Below are 19081 nucleotides of genomic sequence, written 5' to 3' on the forward strand. Positions count from 1 at the left end.
AAAAAATGCATCATCATCCCCTTTGGTTCATAGGTAGGTTACTAGGCTATCAGCCCTAGGGCCTATACAAGCCCAGCCAAAAAGGTACCCTGGCTTTTGCCACCCAAGAAAATTATTTTCCTGTGCCACTGTCGAGCAGAGCCACAGAAGTAATCCCCAAGGTGAATTTCCTATTTCCTATCCAATCAAGATTTTTCTTTGTTTGATATAGATAAGTAGTTTATTCCAGAGTATGGGAAGTCTCTGGGACAGGAATCTATCCCTCCGGCATGTTCTTTTTATTGTGGTGACAAGGTTTAGGTTCCTAGAGCGTGTAGCTCGGAGGGCTGAGATTTCTTTAAGTGGAGCATGTCCAACAGCTCTGGGTTTGACATAGCTTTGTATGTTAGGCAGAGATCACCTCTGAGTAGGCAGAGTGTGACATCCCCACAAATGATCACATTAATAACAGTGTCCTAAGCACACAATCAGTTGTGAGGGATTTGGGCACCCAGGTAGATACCAACCTGACTTTTGACCACCATGTTGCTTCTGTTGTATGGAAAGCCTTTTACATGGCACACCTCACAAGTAAGGGTATCTCCTCCAGGAACAAGGTGGTCATAACATCCCTGTATTCTTCTCTTATAAAGCCCATTATTGAGTACAACGCCCTTTTTGGCATGTACCTCGCAAAGCACATGCAGCAGCTGGAGAGACCACAGAGGTTCCTCACCAGGAGGATCTAGGGCCTCAAACATCTACCCAACACAGATGGTTTAAAAGCCCTATTCCCTCTACTCAGTTTCATACAGACTCCTCAGAGGTGACCTCTGTCTGGCATACAAGGCGATGACAGACCCCACCTTGTGACAGACCCCACCTTGATGGGACTGCTGCATATCCGCAAGTCAAGCTTCACTCGAGTAACCCACACGCTTGGCCTAAACCATGTCTGTAACATCAACAAGATTTGTTGGCAGGACAGATTTGTATCCCAGAGACTCCCCCATATGTGGAATAGACTCCTTCTCCACATCAAGCAGAGTACCTGTTTACCCCTTTTTAAGCACAACCTGGATAACTGGATGAGAAACATAAAATATATCCCTGGGATTCCACCCATGTCCCTGCTGGACAGAGGCATCGGGTGCTGATTTGTCTACACATGGGCTAAACTGTTGGCTATGCTTATAAGGGCCTCAAGGCCAATAGACTAGTAACCTCCTATAATCTGAAAGAAAAACATATTCCAATCACAAATCAGAGTCTCACATATTCTATATTTATATTTTAAGAGTTCCACTGTAAAGATATTTATGAAGTTTGCCTATGATAAGATATTTTTCATTGTTTTTTTCATTGTTAAGCAGCAAGAACTGATCAGTGTTGCTTGCCCAGCTGGTACTTTGCATTAACTTCACTTGTATCCCTTGTCTTAGCCAGTTTGGACTGTACTCTTTATTTATCCAAAACACAGCAGACCAACCATGGCAGAAAATAATAAAAATGTAAACTCTAACAGGTTAGCTCTTACCTGCTTCTTACACCATTTCTTCAGACCAATTAAAACAATAAGATCAACTCAATATATAGTTCTCTACAGACTTAATTAAAATCACATGCTAAATAAAAAAGTAAGAACTACTATGAATGATGTCATAATGAATTAATTAAAACAGAGTTGAGCTCTCATTTAAATAAATTGCGAGCTTTCAGAAAGGGTCTTTAAGGGACCTTCCCCATTAGGACCAGGGTACCTTTCAGCTTGTAGCTTAATGATCTACTGAATCTCATGCTGTTCTGTGAAATTCCTAAAATCCCCAAGACGTTTCCCCTCATGTAGGCATTCCAGAACCTTAAACTTAAAAGAATGTGAAGGAGCACTTCCCTGAGTGTGTTTGGCTATTGCATTCTTAATATCAAGCTTTCTAACAGCTATAACATGTTCCCTAATCCATTCCCTTAAAGTTCTGTTCATCTTCCCAACACAGAATGATGAACATGAAACACAACAAGCCAAATACACAACATTTTGTGTGGAACAATCTGCATTCACTCTGATATTAAAGACATGGCCAGTAACAGGATGTATAAAACAGTCACCAACATCAATATAAATACAAAAATTACATTTCCCACAGGGTTGCCTACCTACTCCTTCCTCACTAGCAACGTCTTTGCTGTTCCCATAACACAGCAGCCTCTTTAGGGACTTCTTGTTCTTAAAAGAAAAATGTGGATGTTCACCAACAAGCTGCCTGATCTTATCATCAGAGCACAAGACGGACCAATTCCTTTTGATGTCACAAAAAATATCCATATTACTAGTGTAGTGCAAAACAAAACTGACATTCTGTTGGGAATTGCCAACAGTACTTCTATCAACCAAACATCTACTGTCTGAAAAATATGGTCGGGCACATTCATGCCCGAGTCACCTAATAGAATAACACCCATGGCAGTCACATCTCTCACTTTATAGTGTCTATATCACGTTGTCGAACTCTTAAAAGTTAGAACGTCATATGGTCGACACCATATGATCGAACTTTTAAAAGTTTGAACGTTTCAAAGGAGATCTCTGTACAGTGCAGAATGGGAAGATTTCCCTTTTCTGCATTGTAGTGCAATCTCGGAGTTGGTATATTTAAACAGTGGGGGTGTGGGGGGTGCAGGGGGGGCTTGCCCCCCTACTTAAACCGTTCAGGTAGTTTTTTTCTTTGGTTTATTTATTTATTTTTTTTATAACATTTCCGAACTTTTAAAAGTTCGATTATATAAACTCAACTTGAAGCAACTTAAAGTCTGACTCATAAACTGCTATCAGTATTGTTTAATCTAGAGATCCTTATCCCTTGACCTCTCATAAATTCCTGGGATTGTTGCATGCTCTCTCCCCTCAGGGTGGTATTCATATGACAAGAATTCCTATACAACCTAGTGTTAAAAGCACCGTGTTGGGTCCTGAAATCTCAACACCTAAAAAGTCCATAATGTTGGGAGAAAAACTGTATGTAAACCTGAGAAACAGTAATCCACAAACTCACGGATGGAATCTAATGGTCCTACACATAGCAAAAATATGTCATCCACAAATTTCTTAAAAGATTTAATATATTGCAAAAAACTATTACTGAGAATACATGTATTTTCACACTGAGCCATGACTAAATTCGCATAACTATTAGCACAGGACATGCCCATGGTTACGCCCCGTTTCTCCCAGTAGTATTGTCCTGCAGACAAAATGACATTCTTCTCTAAAATCAATTCTATTAAAAGACAAGTCCATCTTACTAGAACTGAAATAACTATGCTTTACTAAAAAAAGCACCTAACAAAATCAAGTCCTAGGTCATTGGGGATCATAGTAAAAGTGATCTCACATCTAAAGTGACCCTCAAGCAATGATCTAAAACACCAGTTTCACCAATACAAATATACAGATCTTCTAGAAATTGTTTAGTGTCCTTCAAAATGGTAGGGAATGAATCTACAAAGGGCTTCAATTCTTGTTCAGCATAATTCGATAGGGGTTCAGTTAACCAACCCTGTTCCTGACACAATGGGCCTCACTGGTGGTCTGTGTATATTTTTATACATCTTTGGTAAGCCATGTAATATAGGTATGGTGGGTGACTCAACTTTAAAATAATTAAACAAATCCAATGAGATCACATTAGATAACAAACAATCATTCAAAGTGAAATATACAGAACTAATTAAAGCACTTAAATTATTTTATGTATTGTTATCAGAAGTTATCTGCAAGTGGGCAATGATTTTCTCTGTGTCTGCATAATACTAATAAGGTATACATTTTTTTTTTAAATCTTTTTTTTTTTTGGGGGGGGTGGAATTTCACATCCGCCATGAACCCAAAACTGCATTATCTGGCGCACTTCTAGCCAGTACAGTGACACATGCTCATACACATAGTTACAGCTATTGCTGCATCCGTACTATTTAACATTATTTCACTACTATCGAATACATTTTTAAAATTCACTTTCTGGAACCAAAATTGTAATATTTCTTAATTCCTTGGGTAAGAAGTGAGGTGACAAGTTTTTCATTCTAGAAGCTACAAAAGAAATCACACGGTTTATAAAGAAACTGCTGGCAAATGTTACACAAACAACAATATATGTGCTAATGTGTAATTAACGCCCTCCCAGGAGTGTTATGATGCTGATGCCACAGACGAAGGACCCTACACCCCAGGAAGGGCATTAATTAAACATTAACACGCACACACTGGAGGGCATTATTGAGCTTACACAATGGACTTTCTGTAAAATTGTTGCGTTTTACTCATTTTTTAAGTGCTATATTATTTTTTATATATTTTTGATGTAAAACAGTTTCTCCACCTATTGTTTCAAACTTGCTGTATGTAGTATATGTTAATGGTGTTGGAGGAAGCATTTTACATCCGAAGTATAACACTTATTATTTCCTTCGGAAAATTCATACAAACACAAATCCTTTAATTTTATAAGAGCAGGAACAGGAATTAAAATCTGTTCCTATTTTTGAGTCTTTGTTCCCCTCTTTATTTTAGGCTTTATTCAGATTTCTTCAGCTGAAAGGTTGAGAGGTATGCAAACCTCTTTACTGTCTTTGTCACTCACACCTCTGTTTCAGAAAATGCATGCTAACACAAATCCTAATAATCAAGAAAAATCTATTGAGCCTTCTTCCCCTTTATTTTAGGTTTATCCAGAGATATTGAGATGAGTCAACCCAGTATACATTTCAGCTGCCCAAATTTCTGCAGAATGTCTAGATTTTTGGCTCGTATGTTTGGTACCATTCTGATAACGTGTAATTTTCTGGCAATGGGGATTGATGTCATTAAATAATGACAGACCGTTGAGTTTCAGACTCCATACCCTTCAGATGATACATGCTAATGGAAACCCTGTTTTAGCAACTTTCTAAGTTGAGAAGAGCAGTATTATAAAATCTGTCCTTGTTTTTGATCGTTTGCCCCTCATTATCTGTGGTTCTATCATACCTCTCAATGGAAGATATCTGGACAAAGCCAGGCATTATGGGATGACAAAGTCACAAAATTAGGAACGGATTTAAAATATTGTCCCAATAAACTTATATAGTTGCTAGAATGACAGAGTTTCCATTATTATATATTTTCTGAAGGAACTGAAGTCTGAAATTCAAATGACTGCCATTATTTAGTAAGTCTGAATTCCCTTTAATTTGCCAGTAACCACACCAAAAATTAAGAGGCAAAAATCTGGACGGTCTGTGAAAATCATGACAGTTGAGAAGTATCCATATTTCTTGAGCCCAAAGGTTGAGAAGCATGGCTGCTGCCAGGGCATCACTGTCACTCTATACACACACACACACACACACACACACACACACACCTTAGTGAGTCCATCTGTCACTCTCATACACGTATGCGCTCACAGAGGCACATAAGCACATACACAAGTTTGTTTTTTTTAAATATTTTTATTATTTCACACTCGCTGAACAGCAAAAGCGCTGCTTGGCGAACGCAAAACAATGGGGGCTATTATAGACCAAACAAAGACCCATTATTTAAGAAGAAATAATTGCTTTTCTTAAATAATGGCGCCCTTCCGCACCTGTCTGGTGTTCAGTTCTGATGTACTGCGCATGCCTATGCAGTACATCAGGGTTTAACATGAGAAAAGCAACGGAGATCGCAAGATCTCCGTTGTCGCTATGTTAAAGGAGTTTAGGCATTGTATAATAGTTTTTTTTTCTTTTTTCAGAGGGTGCGTAAATGGGCGTGCCTTCGTTGAAGGTTGGGCGTCGAGCGTTTCGTAAAAATCTACTGCCAATCATTAGCGGACCGGAGTTCCGCTGTGGCGACCCCTTACCGGGAAAAGCCGAAAGACAAACAGAATGAAACAACATTATTTGAACGGTAATGCTGATGTACAGTTTGTCCAGTCTATAAATACTATTAAAAGATTTCCACACATCATGCATTACATACCTGTTTGATTTAGCAAATCCAAGGCGTTATTGACTTCCTTTTTAAATGTGGACATGATTTTATCGGGTTTCAACAAAAACATGTCTGGGAATGGGTCTGCGACATCTTTCCGTTCCCACGAAGGCTGACTGGCTGCTTTAACTGTATTTGAAGGACTTGGGTTACATGTCACTTCGATATAACTTTCGTCTAGAAGTCGATCTTGTGTGCAGTAAGAATAAGCGTAAAAATTTAACCCAGGCAAATATTCTAGAGGTACCAAGAAATCAAATTCATTAGAGTCGGACACTTGCAGCTTCTCTCTGTAGCTTCCGGATCGAAGAAACGCAGAGCCAAATCTAGGGTCCCGTGCACATACCTTTTCTAGAATTGCTTCCACTTTTTTGACAACATATTCCACAGCTTTTTTAGTTTCATCTCTTGAAATATTCACCTCTGTATGAATGAACTTAGAAAGTGTGTCACCCTGAAGCCTTCTCCGGTGAACCTGCTGTGAACTATAAGCACACATTCTGCTACAACTTAAAGTTAGTAATAAATGAAACAACCCTGCTTTAGCTGCTTATATCTGTTAACACAACTTCCTCTCTAGTATCACTAAACCAGATATCTGCTTTGCATAAATTTAAAGGTATACTGAAATGTATAACACGCTTGGAAATTTAGCAGACAAGAGAGGTACAATGTTATAACTAATTTCTGAAGCAAATACACAACTAACGAGGAGCCACCAAGCTGGACAAACGATTCCTTGAGTTGTATACCAAACCATTGCTCGTTGGTTGTGTATTTGCTTTAGTAGTTGTTGTATTCTTCATTTTCATAACTGATTTCTGTACCAGCCTCTTAAAACAAGACATCTGGGTAAAGACGTAGCTGGGGGAGGAGGTCAAAGGTTCAGAATCAGGGACAAAGTTTAGTTATTTCTCTAGTAAAAGCGTTTCTACATTAACAACGTTTGTGTTAGCATGCATTTTCTGAAGGCTATGAAGTCTGGAACTCAAATGCCTGTCACAATTTAGTGACTTCATTCCTTAATAATTTGTCAGAAAAATGCAAATTTTATGAGGAACAAGCCAAAAATATAAGTAAAAAATCCGGGCATTCTACAAAAATTTGGACGTTGACAGATATGTATGTCCAATCGTGGGCTTATTAACATTTAACATTTAAAATAATAAAATATTTGATACAGACAGGCTGAAAAGCATACTTATATGTGTGTGTGTTTGGGAAATATTTAGTAATTAGGCAGACTTTAACTTACATTCATTAATTATTTTGCATAGTGCTGTTAACACTTACTGACCACTACATGCCAGTAAGAATATCTGACATTTCTGCATTACAATTCTTGATGACTGATCCAATGGCTAAGAAACAGTCTCCAGCTTTGCAGCTAGTGAACTTGTTTCAATAAGGGTTCCGGTAGGTCCAACTGGGAGAAAGAGGGATAAGGAGCTGGGAGGAGGCAGGGATGGCATAATAGTTAAGGTCTTTACCTCACATATTCAAGATGCAGTGTTTGATTCTGACCTTTGATTATTGCCCAGGCTTGGAATAGTCTGCAGACTGATAGCCTAGTATTTACATATGAACTATATTGTCCACTGCTTTCCCTCAGAGGTCAGGACATGGATTCCTGTCTGCTCCCGTAGGAGACAGCAGGTGCAGTGGGACAACATACAGTAAACCTGATAGCCTTCTTGAGTAAGAAATATGTATGAGTCAGCACTTACTGCCATGCCTCCATTGACACATTGCCCAGTGTGCATTGGGTGGGTAATATTAGTTATTAAAGAAAAACCTATTGCCATCTGCAGTGCAGTGGTTCCTGTAGTTCCAGCACTGGCATCCCATGGCTTAACCTGCATCCCTCCTGCATCCCTTTACACATGTTAAATATATACCTGGGGTGCTGCACCATGTAATAATGGGCTACTAGTGGTGGAAATAAAAGTCCCTCTGAGTTGCCTTCCTGTCCTGAGTATTTTCTTTTTGAAAACAAAGTCCCTTTCAGTGGCATGAAAGTCATAAAGTTTACAATCATGTTACTAGCTATGATAACACAATCTCATTAGCGGACCGGAGTTCCGCTGTGGCGACCCCTAACCAGGAAAAGCCAAAAGACACAACAACAACAACAACAATTTTGTACAGAGGATTAGTCCAGATAAAATCACTTTAGCTAGCAGTTCCAGGAGACTCTCTCTGATCCTGAATAAAGACACCTTGTTGAAATTTCCAGTAGTTTATTCAGTTAAGTAGGTAGATGGACGAGTGTTCTTGTTCATATTCTTCTTCATAATATTCCTCTTCAGTTCATTTCCTTTACAGTTTATCTTAATGATCTGTGGACCAAATCATTATTTTGTAGTGAGAACTTTTACCTTCTAGTGCAAATAAACTCAGCCTGTCTTTTCTCATTTTTCCATATTTGTGGCCTACATTCCCTTTTTCTTCCCTTTCAAGATGCTTTTTATCTATATATATAGATGTGTGTGTGTTTCTGCATTAAGAACTCAGGCTTTGGCCTTGTGTTACAGAGCACTCACATGGCATCATTGTGGTCCTACACTCATCTCTTTTTTTACTGCCCGGAGCATCAGGAAAAAAAGACCAAAAATCCAAGAAAAGAATGAATATTGAACATTATTCTCTTTCTTTAAACTTGTATTTTGTAGGGAGTGGCAAGCCTTTCTACACCCCCCTCCCTTATGTGAGAAGAGAGCACCCTCCAAACTTATATATACCAACTCTAAGATCACCATACCTCAGTAAAAAAGAAATATTCCAAGAAATGGTAATCTTGGACTTAGTATATGTAAGTTAGAACTTTGTCATTCATCTCTACATTTTGGGGCTCACCATTGCAAGTCTCAAGATTTTAAATGGTTACCATGAGGAAAAATGTGAGTTAAAGAGTGGCAGCCATGTCTGTACTCAAAAAATGAAGTTCAGTAATCAGAACTTAAGTTTCAAATAATTTATTCCTTTTTTACGTTTTGATACCTTAAAGTAACCCATCATTCTTGTTTTAGTAGCTGAGCAATAATATAAATTGTAATCATATTATCATGTACTGGTGCCAGGCTACCACTGATTGTAAAAATAAGCAACTAATGCTGCTCAAAGAAAAAGAGTAAATCAGAGACAAAGGAAATGCCTCAAATAGTACACCTTAAAGAGGTGCACAAAGATTTACAGTTTTCCCTTATAACTGGGTGGGACTACTCTATCCCGGGAATGATGGTTATGAAGTCAGATGGATATCTAGGGAACAGAAACTAAACTGTGTGTCTTGCATTCCTTTGACATTAATAACAGCTTGAGCATGAATGCAGCTAGTGGTTAATAATTAATGAACTGTATTATCAGAGTAATGCATTGTAAAACAGTGTGGCATGATTTGCTTATTGGATGTTTCCAAAAGTGGTATAACACTGCACCAGACTGCTTTTTTCTCGTCGGGTGCTTTGTTTGCTTGCATGTAGTCATTTAGGGTGTACCCAGAAGTAACCATTTCTCAGTCACCTCATAGATGACCTCCATGCAAAGTTTCAGAATACCTTATGGAAGCTGACATGCAGGCAGGAAAAGCAACACAACTGCCTAAACCACAGTTGATTCAAGTTCAGGAAGGGGGTTAGTGTAACTCTGAATATTATATACAGAAAACTGATCTGTTATGTATTATATAATGCTCTGTTTTATTTGTTCTGCAATTACCTGTTTAGTTCAAATGCCTATTTTTGTAATGTCTGTGAAGCTTTTCTCCCTGTGCCTTTTCTGAAAATGGGTGACTTTTTGCCCATTTGGACTATCCTGGTAAACAAATGCAATAAATAAATAAATAGATACATAAATAATAGAGTACTTGGAGGAGTGAGTAAGTTAAGTAGTATGGTACATACTCTAAAAAGAACTTTATGTTGAGAAATGGACATACACAAAGGCTAGTGAAAAAAATGTTTTTTCACTTCAAAATGTTTACTCAGAGATCTCAGGAGACCAGTTTGCTCATGAGGAACCTAACTCATGCCATTTACTATATGTCATATTCTTCCTGTTATGTTTTGTTTTGCAGGAGGGTGGTAAACTTGGGATAGGCTAAAACTAGGGATCTGGCACATAATTATGATCATGGAAGTCCCATGCAAAATGAAAAGAAAGACTAAGAACTTGGTCAGTGAGATGGTTATATCACTCTGATATATCTGGACATTTGCTGGTACATTGGACAGGACCTTTCCTGGACATGGGGGTTGCACTGGTACTACTGCTCTTGGAATGGACCCTGGTGGAAGTCTGAGCTCCCAGTAATTTCTAAATGCTGTGTAACTTTCTTTACCACCTTATCCCGGTTATTGTTTTTCAGTTCAAGGTGCACTGAATCTTGAAAGTTTGTATTAGGTATCTGGTACAGGTGTGTTTTTTAATCTTCAATAACTCTACTTCCTAGGTTAGTGTTATGGAACACCTCAGAGTCTCAGACAGACTCAGTCTACTTTGTGCAAAGTCTAAGGTGTTTTCTGCACTGTTACTCTATCATATGAATAACATTTTCCAGTTGAATTGAATTTCCTATGCTTTTTCCAGTTCTGGCTAGAAAAGCTGCTGATGTTATTAAGTCTGATGAGGCTTTTGATCTTGCACATAGATATAGGCCCATTAGGATTTGGGCTGGAGATATCCCCTGGCCACAGTGGAGTACTGTGTAGCTATAACACAGTTAGATTCCAGTCTTGATTTCCTGCTGATGCATTTATTTTCATTCTGTCTTCTATTGTTTGAACAGTTTGGTCAACCTAGCTGTTAGACTTCAGGTGCTTGAGGCTTGAAGTAATGTGGGTGGACTTCTAAACACTGGCAAGTTGATAAATTCTTGACTTTTAAATTGTGGCCCATTGTCTGACACCAAAACGTATATCTTACAGACAAGCAACGTGACCTTTGCCCTCATTACTGCAGTCTTACAGCCTTTTATATGTTTAACGATCAGATCTACAGTAATATGAAGGCAGAATTATTACGTGATGCATACTTTTAGACTTAAAAAGGGTATTCATCACTTTAAGCCATTCAGCTGTGTGAATGTTTGGCTCTAGGTGATTTGGTCAGTTTTGATGTGACATCTTGACCCCATGTACATATAGGAAATAGGGGGTGATTCAGTGCTGATTTGAAACAGTGAATAATGCAGTGCTATTAGAAAAGTTAGCCACTTATAGGTTTTCAAATGAGGTAATCTTGCAGGTTAAAGGTGATTTTATCAACAAAGTATTTTGAGTAGGAAGACCTAACATTTTTTCAAATTCAGGAACTGCTTAGATATCTTTACCACTTCAGTGCAAGAGGACTTCAAACAATTATAGAACCGAAAACAAAAAAACAGAAAACGCAAACTGGTAACCACACACAAGTTGTGGCAGAAATTGCACAAAGGTCAAAAACAACCTTTAATACACTTAGCACTTTCATCTTATACAATTAAAGTTCTTCTTCAGAGTAAAATAACTCAGAAAGACTGTCTTAAAATCGCTAGTTGTTTTCCACGTAGATGAATACTGATGTCATCTCCATTTGATGTTCTTAAAGAAATATTGTTTACAAAACCGTTAAACTCAAACATCTAAAATATTAAAAGATATATTATAAATGATGAATAAACATACCAAAGTATAATTACTAATGATAACAAAATAATTAAATAAAATAATATAAAATAATTTGCTTGATTGCCATTATAAAACAGTTACTCATTGTTTTAAAACACAAGAAATAGAAAGGCTGTAGTTGATTCCAGGTATCTTGCACACATTTTTGCAAAACCAACTCTTTAAAATCTAATAAATTTAACCAGTCACCACCTCTTTAAGAAATTGTTACATGATCAATGATAAAAATATAAACTTTTTAAATTTGGGCAACCTATTGAGTGTCTATGCAGTGCATTGATATATTTTTTGTATTTTTGATATCATTAACATGAGCATATGTTCGATCTCTTAGCCTACTCTTTGTCTTGTCAGCACTGCATGCTGTACAGTTTGGGAGATACACTATCCACATGCTGTTACAATTCAAATGCCCAGGACATCCTATAGATTTGTGGTTACTCATACACCATAACATAGGGGCCATCATTGACATGACTACAGTATTTACATGCCCCACATTTAGACATTATTATGAGTTTGTATATAATATTAGATGTATTAACATCCTTATAAATCTCTAATAATGATGTTATATTTCTTCCTTTTGGTTACACAATATAGGGTTTCTCTCCCAATTTATCTTTTAATTCTCATGTCAATGAAAGATGCCAATTTTTATTCATGAGATTCACTATTGACATCACATCTCTGTAGAAGAGTATAACCACAGAAGTTATATTATTTGATATCTTGCCTTGAATTTGATCTTTGAAACATGCAAGATAGGGCCTAAATTTAGTTAAGCTTGCCTGCAAGAGATCTTCAGCTTGGTATTTTGTAACAAATTATGAGGGTAGCCTCCAATGGCAAGCATAGCAATCAGATATGCAACTTCATCCATCAAAGTTTTAACATCAATTATAAGTCTAGCAAGATGAACCATCTGCCCTTTAACTATGTTAGACTTTTGAATGGGTGGGTGGCAGCTGTCATAATGAAGATAAGGGTTGGAAAAAGTTTCCTTTCTAAACACAGTAGATGTAAAACATTTCTTACACAAATCATTACTTCATAATACATCAAGATAATCTTTAAACCAATCAAAATGGGAGGTAAATTTCAAAAATGCAGCAGTCAGTTGTATTTAATCAAATAATTCCCTGTCCATATTATATATTCGAAGTTTCAAAACGTCAAACCTCATATGTTCAACAACATATGAGCGAAGTTTGAAACATCGAAAATATAATAAAAAATTAAAAAAAAACTTACTTCAATGCTCTGAGCAGGGGGGCAAGCACCCCTGCACCCACCACACCCCCCTACTTAAATATGCCAACTCCGAGATCACACTTCAGTACAGAAAAGGGAAATTTTCCCTTTCTGCACCATATGGAGCCATTGCTTTTCACCTTCAAACTTTTTAAAGTTTGATCATATGGTGTGGCTCATATGACATTCGAACTTTAAAACATTCAAATATATACTATAGACCCTAAATTCCATGCATCAACTAATCTCACCATTCCAAATAACAAAAATATCATCCAAATAATCTGCTATAGATCTGAATGTAACTGTAAAACTTAGAGGTAAAACCAATTTTTTTCTCCTACCAAGCCAATACTAAGTGTAATTTGGGACACATGAGGCCCACATCACCACTCTGTAGGTTTGCTGGAAATACTCCCCCTCAAAAGAAACAAAATTATTTTCAACACACTGTCCATTAAATAATGTAGCACCATAATATCATTATTTTGGCGTGTTGAAAATCTGTTAAAATATGCAGAAAATGCCCCAAGTCAGTCTCATGTGGAATAGATTGACCACATCAATAGTAACCAACCAACACTTCTTTTTAAAAGGTATTAAATTAAGATTTTGTAAAAAGTGTCACAAATCCTTAAGTATATAAAAATTGTCCAACAATGGCTTGGTATGCCTATCAATATAAATCACTAATGGCTCTGTTTTTGACTTGGCAGCTCTTTCTATGGGTCTTAAAGTTGGATACACAGCATTTTTATGGATTTGTGAATACTGAAAATGACCAGAATAATGACATAATGATCCACCAACAAGAAATTGTGTTGTTGACTTGTGATGCATCCCTGCATTAGCAAATCAAATAAATAACAATCATCTCTAGCTTAGGCAATGTGAACCTCATTCTTCAAAACCCTGCAGTAAGTATCAAAATCATTCAGCATGTTCAACATTTTGGCTGAATATTCCCAAGAATCCATAATCACTACACCTGCTTTAGTCGGACTTCATGACCCTGACATTTTGTTTGACATCAAGTCATAAAGGGCTAGTCTGTCATCCACTGAAAGATTGTTGGTTAAAGGGCAATGAGAGGTGAGAGGTGCAGTGTCTATATCATGATATTGACAGCTTAGGTTGTCAAATGCTAAATCATCAACACCTAAGCGTTGAACACTTAAAATTGCGAATAGCCACATCATCGAATTCTTTCTTCGAGAAAGACTTCGGGTGGTCGTCCGTAAAAATAAGCAAACAAAGTACACCCCCCCCCCAACTAAATATACCAACTCCAATATCGCTCTATGTTGGGGAAAGTGCGAATCCCAATAACGACCACGCAAATTCTTTCCCGAGGAAAGAATTCAATGATGTGGCCATTCGCTATTGTAAGTGTTCGATGCTTAGGTGTTGATGATTAAGCATTCCACAACCTAAGCTGTCGACAATTCAATAGAATCTGAGGTGCATAACCCTCCAAATCCATCTTCATATTGTGCTTCTGATATAGATAAAACTGGATGCAAAGACAGAATAAACAGGCTCCTTCTTTTTAAGACTGATGTCATTGACTCAGTAGAATTAGAACTGTCAAAAATAGTTTAAATTTGACAATCTAATGTAAAACTTAAGTTGAGTAAGAATGGAAGCTGTATCATATTTAAAGTTGGGTATAAAAGTAAACCCTTTGTTTAACAAAGCATAATGCCCATCCTGCAAAAACAAGGAGCTCAAATTATAAACCTTCCAGTCATTACCTGTGGAACTAACCTCCAAAGCATCCCAGGAGGAATTTATCTCCTCCATCCTCCCTCCTGTCTCTTTGGCTGTGAACGCTGCTGTTTTGCCTTCATTACATTCATAGTGGGAGATGTTTTTCCAGACACCCTCTCTGAACATTGATTAACTCCTCAGGAGAACCTAAAAAATCAACACCAGGAAAGCAGTTTGACCATTGTGGTCAGCCTAGCATTTATTTCATTCTTCACTAATTTAATTAGAAACAAAAGAATGAGGTGGAGGTGTATACATCTGTTTCTTATCATATTCAGCCTTGTCTCTGATAAACATCTTGTATTTCCCATCTGTGTTACATATTATCCTCCTATGTGGTGAGGTTATGACCTACCCTTATTACCTCACCCCAACCCTGTGTTCAGCAGTGAGGGATGCTCCCCTCGTTGGGTTATGTTTCCCTATAAAGAACTTTTCTGACAAACACCCTACCCCTTGGATGGGCACACTTATCCTTATCTGCCAGAGCCTCAGACATCAGAGCTGCTAATCTAACTCGGGTTGCCTGAGTCATAGTTAGAGCTTTATCTCTTTGTGCCACAGCACTGGCAAAAATGCTTTATAATCATTTTAAGGCAGTACTGAAACAACTGCCTCTGTGTCCAATTCCTTTTAACTATGTGACAGTTTTAATTTATGCGAGCCCAGTTGCCTGCTTGTCTGTCCCATTTAGGCTAAATAACTCTAGAGTGGCCAATGCATCCTCACTACCATGGTTTTAAACTTGTACAGCATTATGTACCTCTTTAATTTCAATGTGACAATGTGAGAAAATTTATCTTTTACCTTACTATTGTGTAAAACTCTTTAAATATGTTCTACCTTATAGCAGTCTACATTATTCAGTTGTTCGTTTACACTAACAAGAAAAATGAGACTGTATTCTTCAGATTTCTGCTTGAGAACGGATAATGGGCAATAAATTCTGACACCCCATGCCCCTCAGGCACTTCCCTAAGCAACCCAAAACAAACTGCTGATGCCTTCAACACCTTCTTTACTGAAACTGTCCAGTCTCTATCTAATCAACTTTCCCCAGATATCCTCTCCCTGTCCACCTCCTCTAATACTTCTATTCCCTTATTTCAACTGCAACCTGTACCCACATTACTAATATGCTCTCTGCTCCACAAACTGAAATCCTCCTCTCCATCAGCTGACCAGCTCAATATCTAAAAATTGCAGCTAAAACACTAGCCTATCCCATTTCCATCCTAATTTACAGAACCTTCATTGAAGGCTACATTCCGTCAATCTGGAAAATATCACATATTATTCCCCTGCACAAAGATGGTAACTCAATTGAACTCTCAAACTACTGACCCATAGCCTTACTCTCCCCCCTAGCTAAAATCATGGAAAAATGCATTCAAAAACAACTTCTAAATCACCTCTTAAATTACAATCTACTAGCTGACTGTCAATATGGCTTTAGACCATTCCACAGCACCACAACTGCCCTCCTTTCCTTCACTGACTGCATCAACAAAAAACGGAATAATAGCATCCTTATCTCTGCTCTCTTTATTGATCTATCCAAAGCCTTCGATATGGTCAATCACGAGATACTAATACACTTACTTAAATCTTTTGCAGTAGACTCAAGTGCGATTAAGTGGTTCCACTCCTATCTTCATAACAGACAGCAGGCAGTTCTTTGGCACAATAACTTATCCAACCACCTACCCATTTCCCTTAGAGTCCCCCAAGGCTCAATTCTTGACCGTCTTCTGTTTTCAGTTTTCATAAATGATCTTCATACTACTATTCCTCTTACAACCTGTATACAATATGCAGATGATTCTACTCTGATTTGTTCTGTCTCTTCCCCCTCCGAACTTCACACTATCACCCAACAGACATTCCAAACTGTAGAAATGTGGTTCCTAAAGTGATGCTTAATCTTAACCCCCAAGAAAACCAAATTATTACTTTTCTCCCCCACCTGCAAATCCTCTCCACTCAACTTCTCTGTCTTGTCAAGTAATAGGTTCACAGGTTCATAGGTTTATACTAGGCTATCTGCCCTAAGGCATTTATAAGCCTAGCCCAAAGTTTTGTGGCTTACGCCACCCCTTATGTTAAAAAATATTGTGCCCTCTGTCCAGCAGTGACACAGAGATGATTCCCAGGGTAAACCTACGATCTCCCATCCACCGGTCAAGATTTCTCTTGAACAGAGCCAGCGAGGTGCTCTGCCTCACATGGACCGGGATTTTATTCCACAGCATAGGGAGTCTCTGAGTGACAAATCTATCCCTCCAGCATGTCTTATTTATATCCGTGCTAAGGTTTAAGTCGCTTGCTCTAGTGGATCTGGTAGATTTGGATTTTTGAGGTGGAGCATGTCCATTAATTCGGGTTGGACATGGCCTTGTATGTCAGGCACAGGTCATCTCTGAGCTGGACTGAATAGAGCTGGAGTTTTTCAGTCTGGCAGCATATGACAGATTTTGGAATCCCTTTATCCTTTTGGTGAGGAACTTTTGGGGTCTCTCCAATTGCTGCAGGTGTCGGGTGAGATACATCCCGAATGGGGCATTGTACTCATCATTGGTCTGATAAGTGAAGAGTACAGGGAACAATGACCTCACTTGATCTGGATGTGAATCCTTCATGATCAGGTGGGCAATGTAGAAGGTCTTTCTAACTTTAGCAATGTGAGTGTCAAAAGAAAGGCCACTGTCAACCTGGGTCCCCAGGTCCCTGATAACCTCTTCTGTGCTTAGTGGATTGCCACCTATATGGTAGCTTGGGGTTACCTTGTTTTTCCTGAAGGGTATGACTATACATTTTTTGGCATTTAATTTCAGGCCATGGCTCTGGCACCAGCTATCAGGAGACCCTCTGAAGGATATCTGTGTCCGATGTACTTTCCACTATGGCACCCAGTTTGCAGTCATCTGCAAACTTTGTCAGCCATAGTTCTCCTATGTTTGCCTGTACTTCTGAGAAGTAGATGCCGGACAACAGGGGCCAAGGACTGAGCCCTGTGGGACACCACTTGTGACCGGCTTGGAGTCTGACATGGTGCCAGCAACTCTAACCCTGTGGGTTCTGTCCTTTAGCCAGTTTGCAACCCATCTTGTGACATATGGGTTTACATTTAAGCTGGTAAGTTTCTCTATAATACCTGAGTGGGGTATTGTGTCAAAAGCTTTTGCAAGGTCAAGGTAGGCTGTATGGACTGCCTTTCCTCATCAATGGCCTTGGTGACTGTTTCAAGAGTTCAAAAGGCATGATCTGCCCTTGACAAAGCCAAAATTGTTGGGTCCAATGTCTGCAAGTCCCCTATGTCTTTGTTTATGAGTTCCATTATGATCTTCTCCATAGCTTTGCAGACCAGGCTTGTTAAGCTTATGGGGCGGTAATTACCAGGGTCCGTGAGGCACCGCCCTTTAGGAGTGGTACCACAGTTGCCGCACGCCACCCCTCTTGGGCACGATCCTGTGGTAAGGCTAAGAGTAAACAGCTGCCTTATGTGCGGGGTTGGTTCCTCATTGAGTTCATGTAGCACACAGCGGGGACACCATCCGTCCCATTGATGCTGTGTTTTAGCTTTAGAAAGAGCAGCTTTTACCTGCGATTTGAGATGTCTGGGAGGCTACACTGCTGGGATAGTTATCTCTCCTTTTGGGGAGGGGGTGAAGTTTGCACTGAACCTGTCTGCCAGTATGTTGGCAATGTCTGTGGGTTCAGTGATTTTATATCATTTTGGACTAATTCTGAGCATATCTGGGAGATTCCACCCAGGTTTCTAACATAGCTGAAGAAGGCCTTATGATTGTCTTTTGAATCTATGGTTTTCTCTCAAAGTTGGCCTTGGATGATTTTATGAGTGTTTTTACTAATAATGATCAAGGGTGTCTTCTCTTTTATGGATTTTGCTCTATCATGTAACAGCTTTCTCCTCTTATTGTAAAGTTTGTTTATGGCTGGGGTCCACCAGACTGGACGTTTGCCCTTGGTGGAAAGAGTCTTGGTTTTATTAGGGATTGCCTGATCCATGCAGTCCTGGAGGTGTTCAGAGGAGGCATTTGTAAGGGCTTTGCTTTGGCTTGGTGGTGGTTTCTGCTGCGGGGCCTTGAAGGATACCACACCAGTCTTGAGTAGTGTGAAGTTTGCTTTAGAGAAGTTCTTCACTGTGGTCTTTTGTTTGGGGTGGGGCGGGATGTGGATTTCCAGTGAGATTAGTTTATGATCTGATCTCACCAATGAGGGATATACTTCGTGTGGAGCATTTTGTCCCCATGTTTGTGATGAGATCTAGTATATTTTCTCCTCTTGTGGGAACGGTGACTAGTTGTTCCATGGCATTTGAATTTATGAACTCAGGAACCTTTGGGCTAAAAAAGTTGGGCTTGAGTAATGTTCCCAG

At 38.7% G+C, this 19081-nt stretch overlaps 1 protein-coding gene across 1 annotated transcript in view; it reads right to left on the reverse strand.

Annotated features, from left to right (window-relative positions):
• Positions 1-6552, reverse strand: part of LOC122815432 (protein mab-21-like 3) — a 110287-nt gene extending 103735 nt beyond the window's left edge. The window contains exon 1 of the mRNA XM_044087920.1: positions 5981-6552. Within this exon, the coding sequence (XP_043943855.1) occupies positions 5981-6491 (511 nt within the window). The 5' untranslated portion in view covers positions 6492-6552. The remainder of the gene's footprint in view (positions 1-5980) is intronic.
• Between the last annotated feature and the right edge of the window lie 12529 nt (positions 6553-19081).

Source organism: Protopterus annectens, chromosome 11.part0 (assembly GCF_019279795.1).
Source record: "Protopterus annectens isolate FY-2018-M chromosome 11.part0, PAN1.0, whole genome shotgun sequence".
NCBI lineage: Eukaryota > Metazoa > Chordata > Ceratodontiformes > Protopteridae > Protopterus > Protopterus annectens.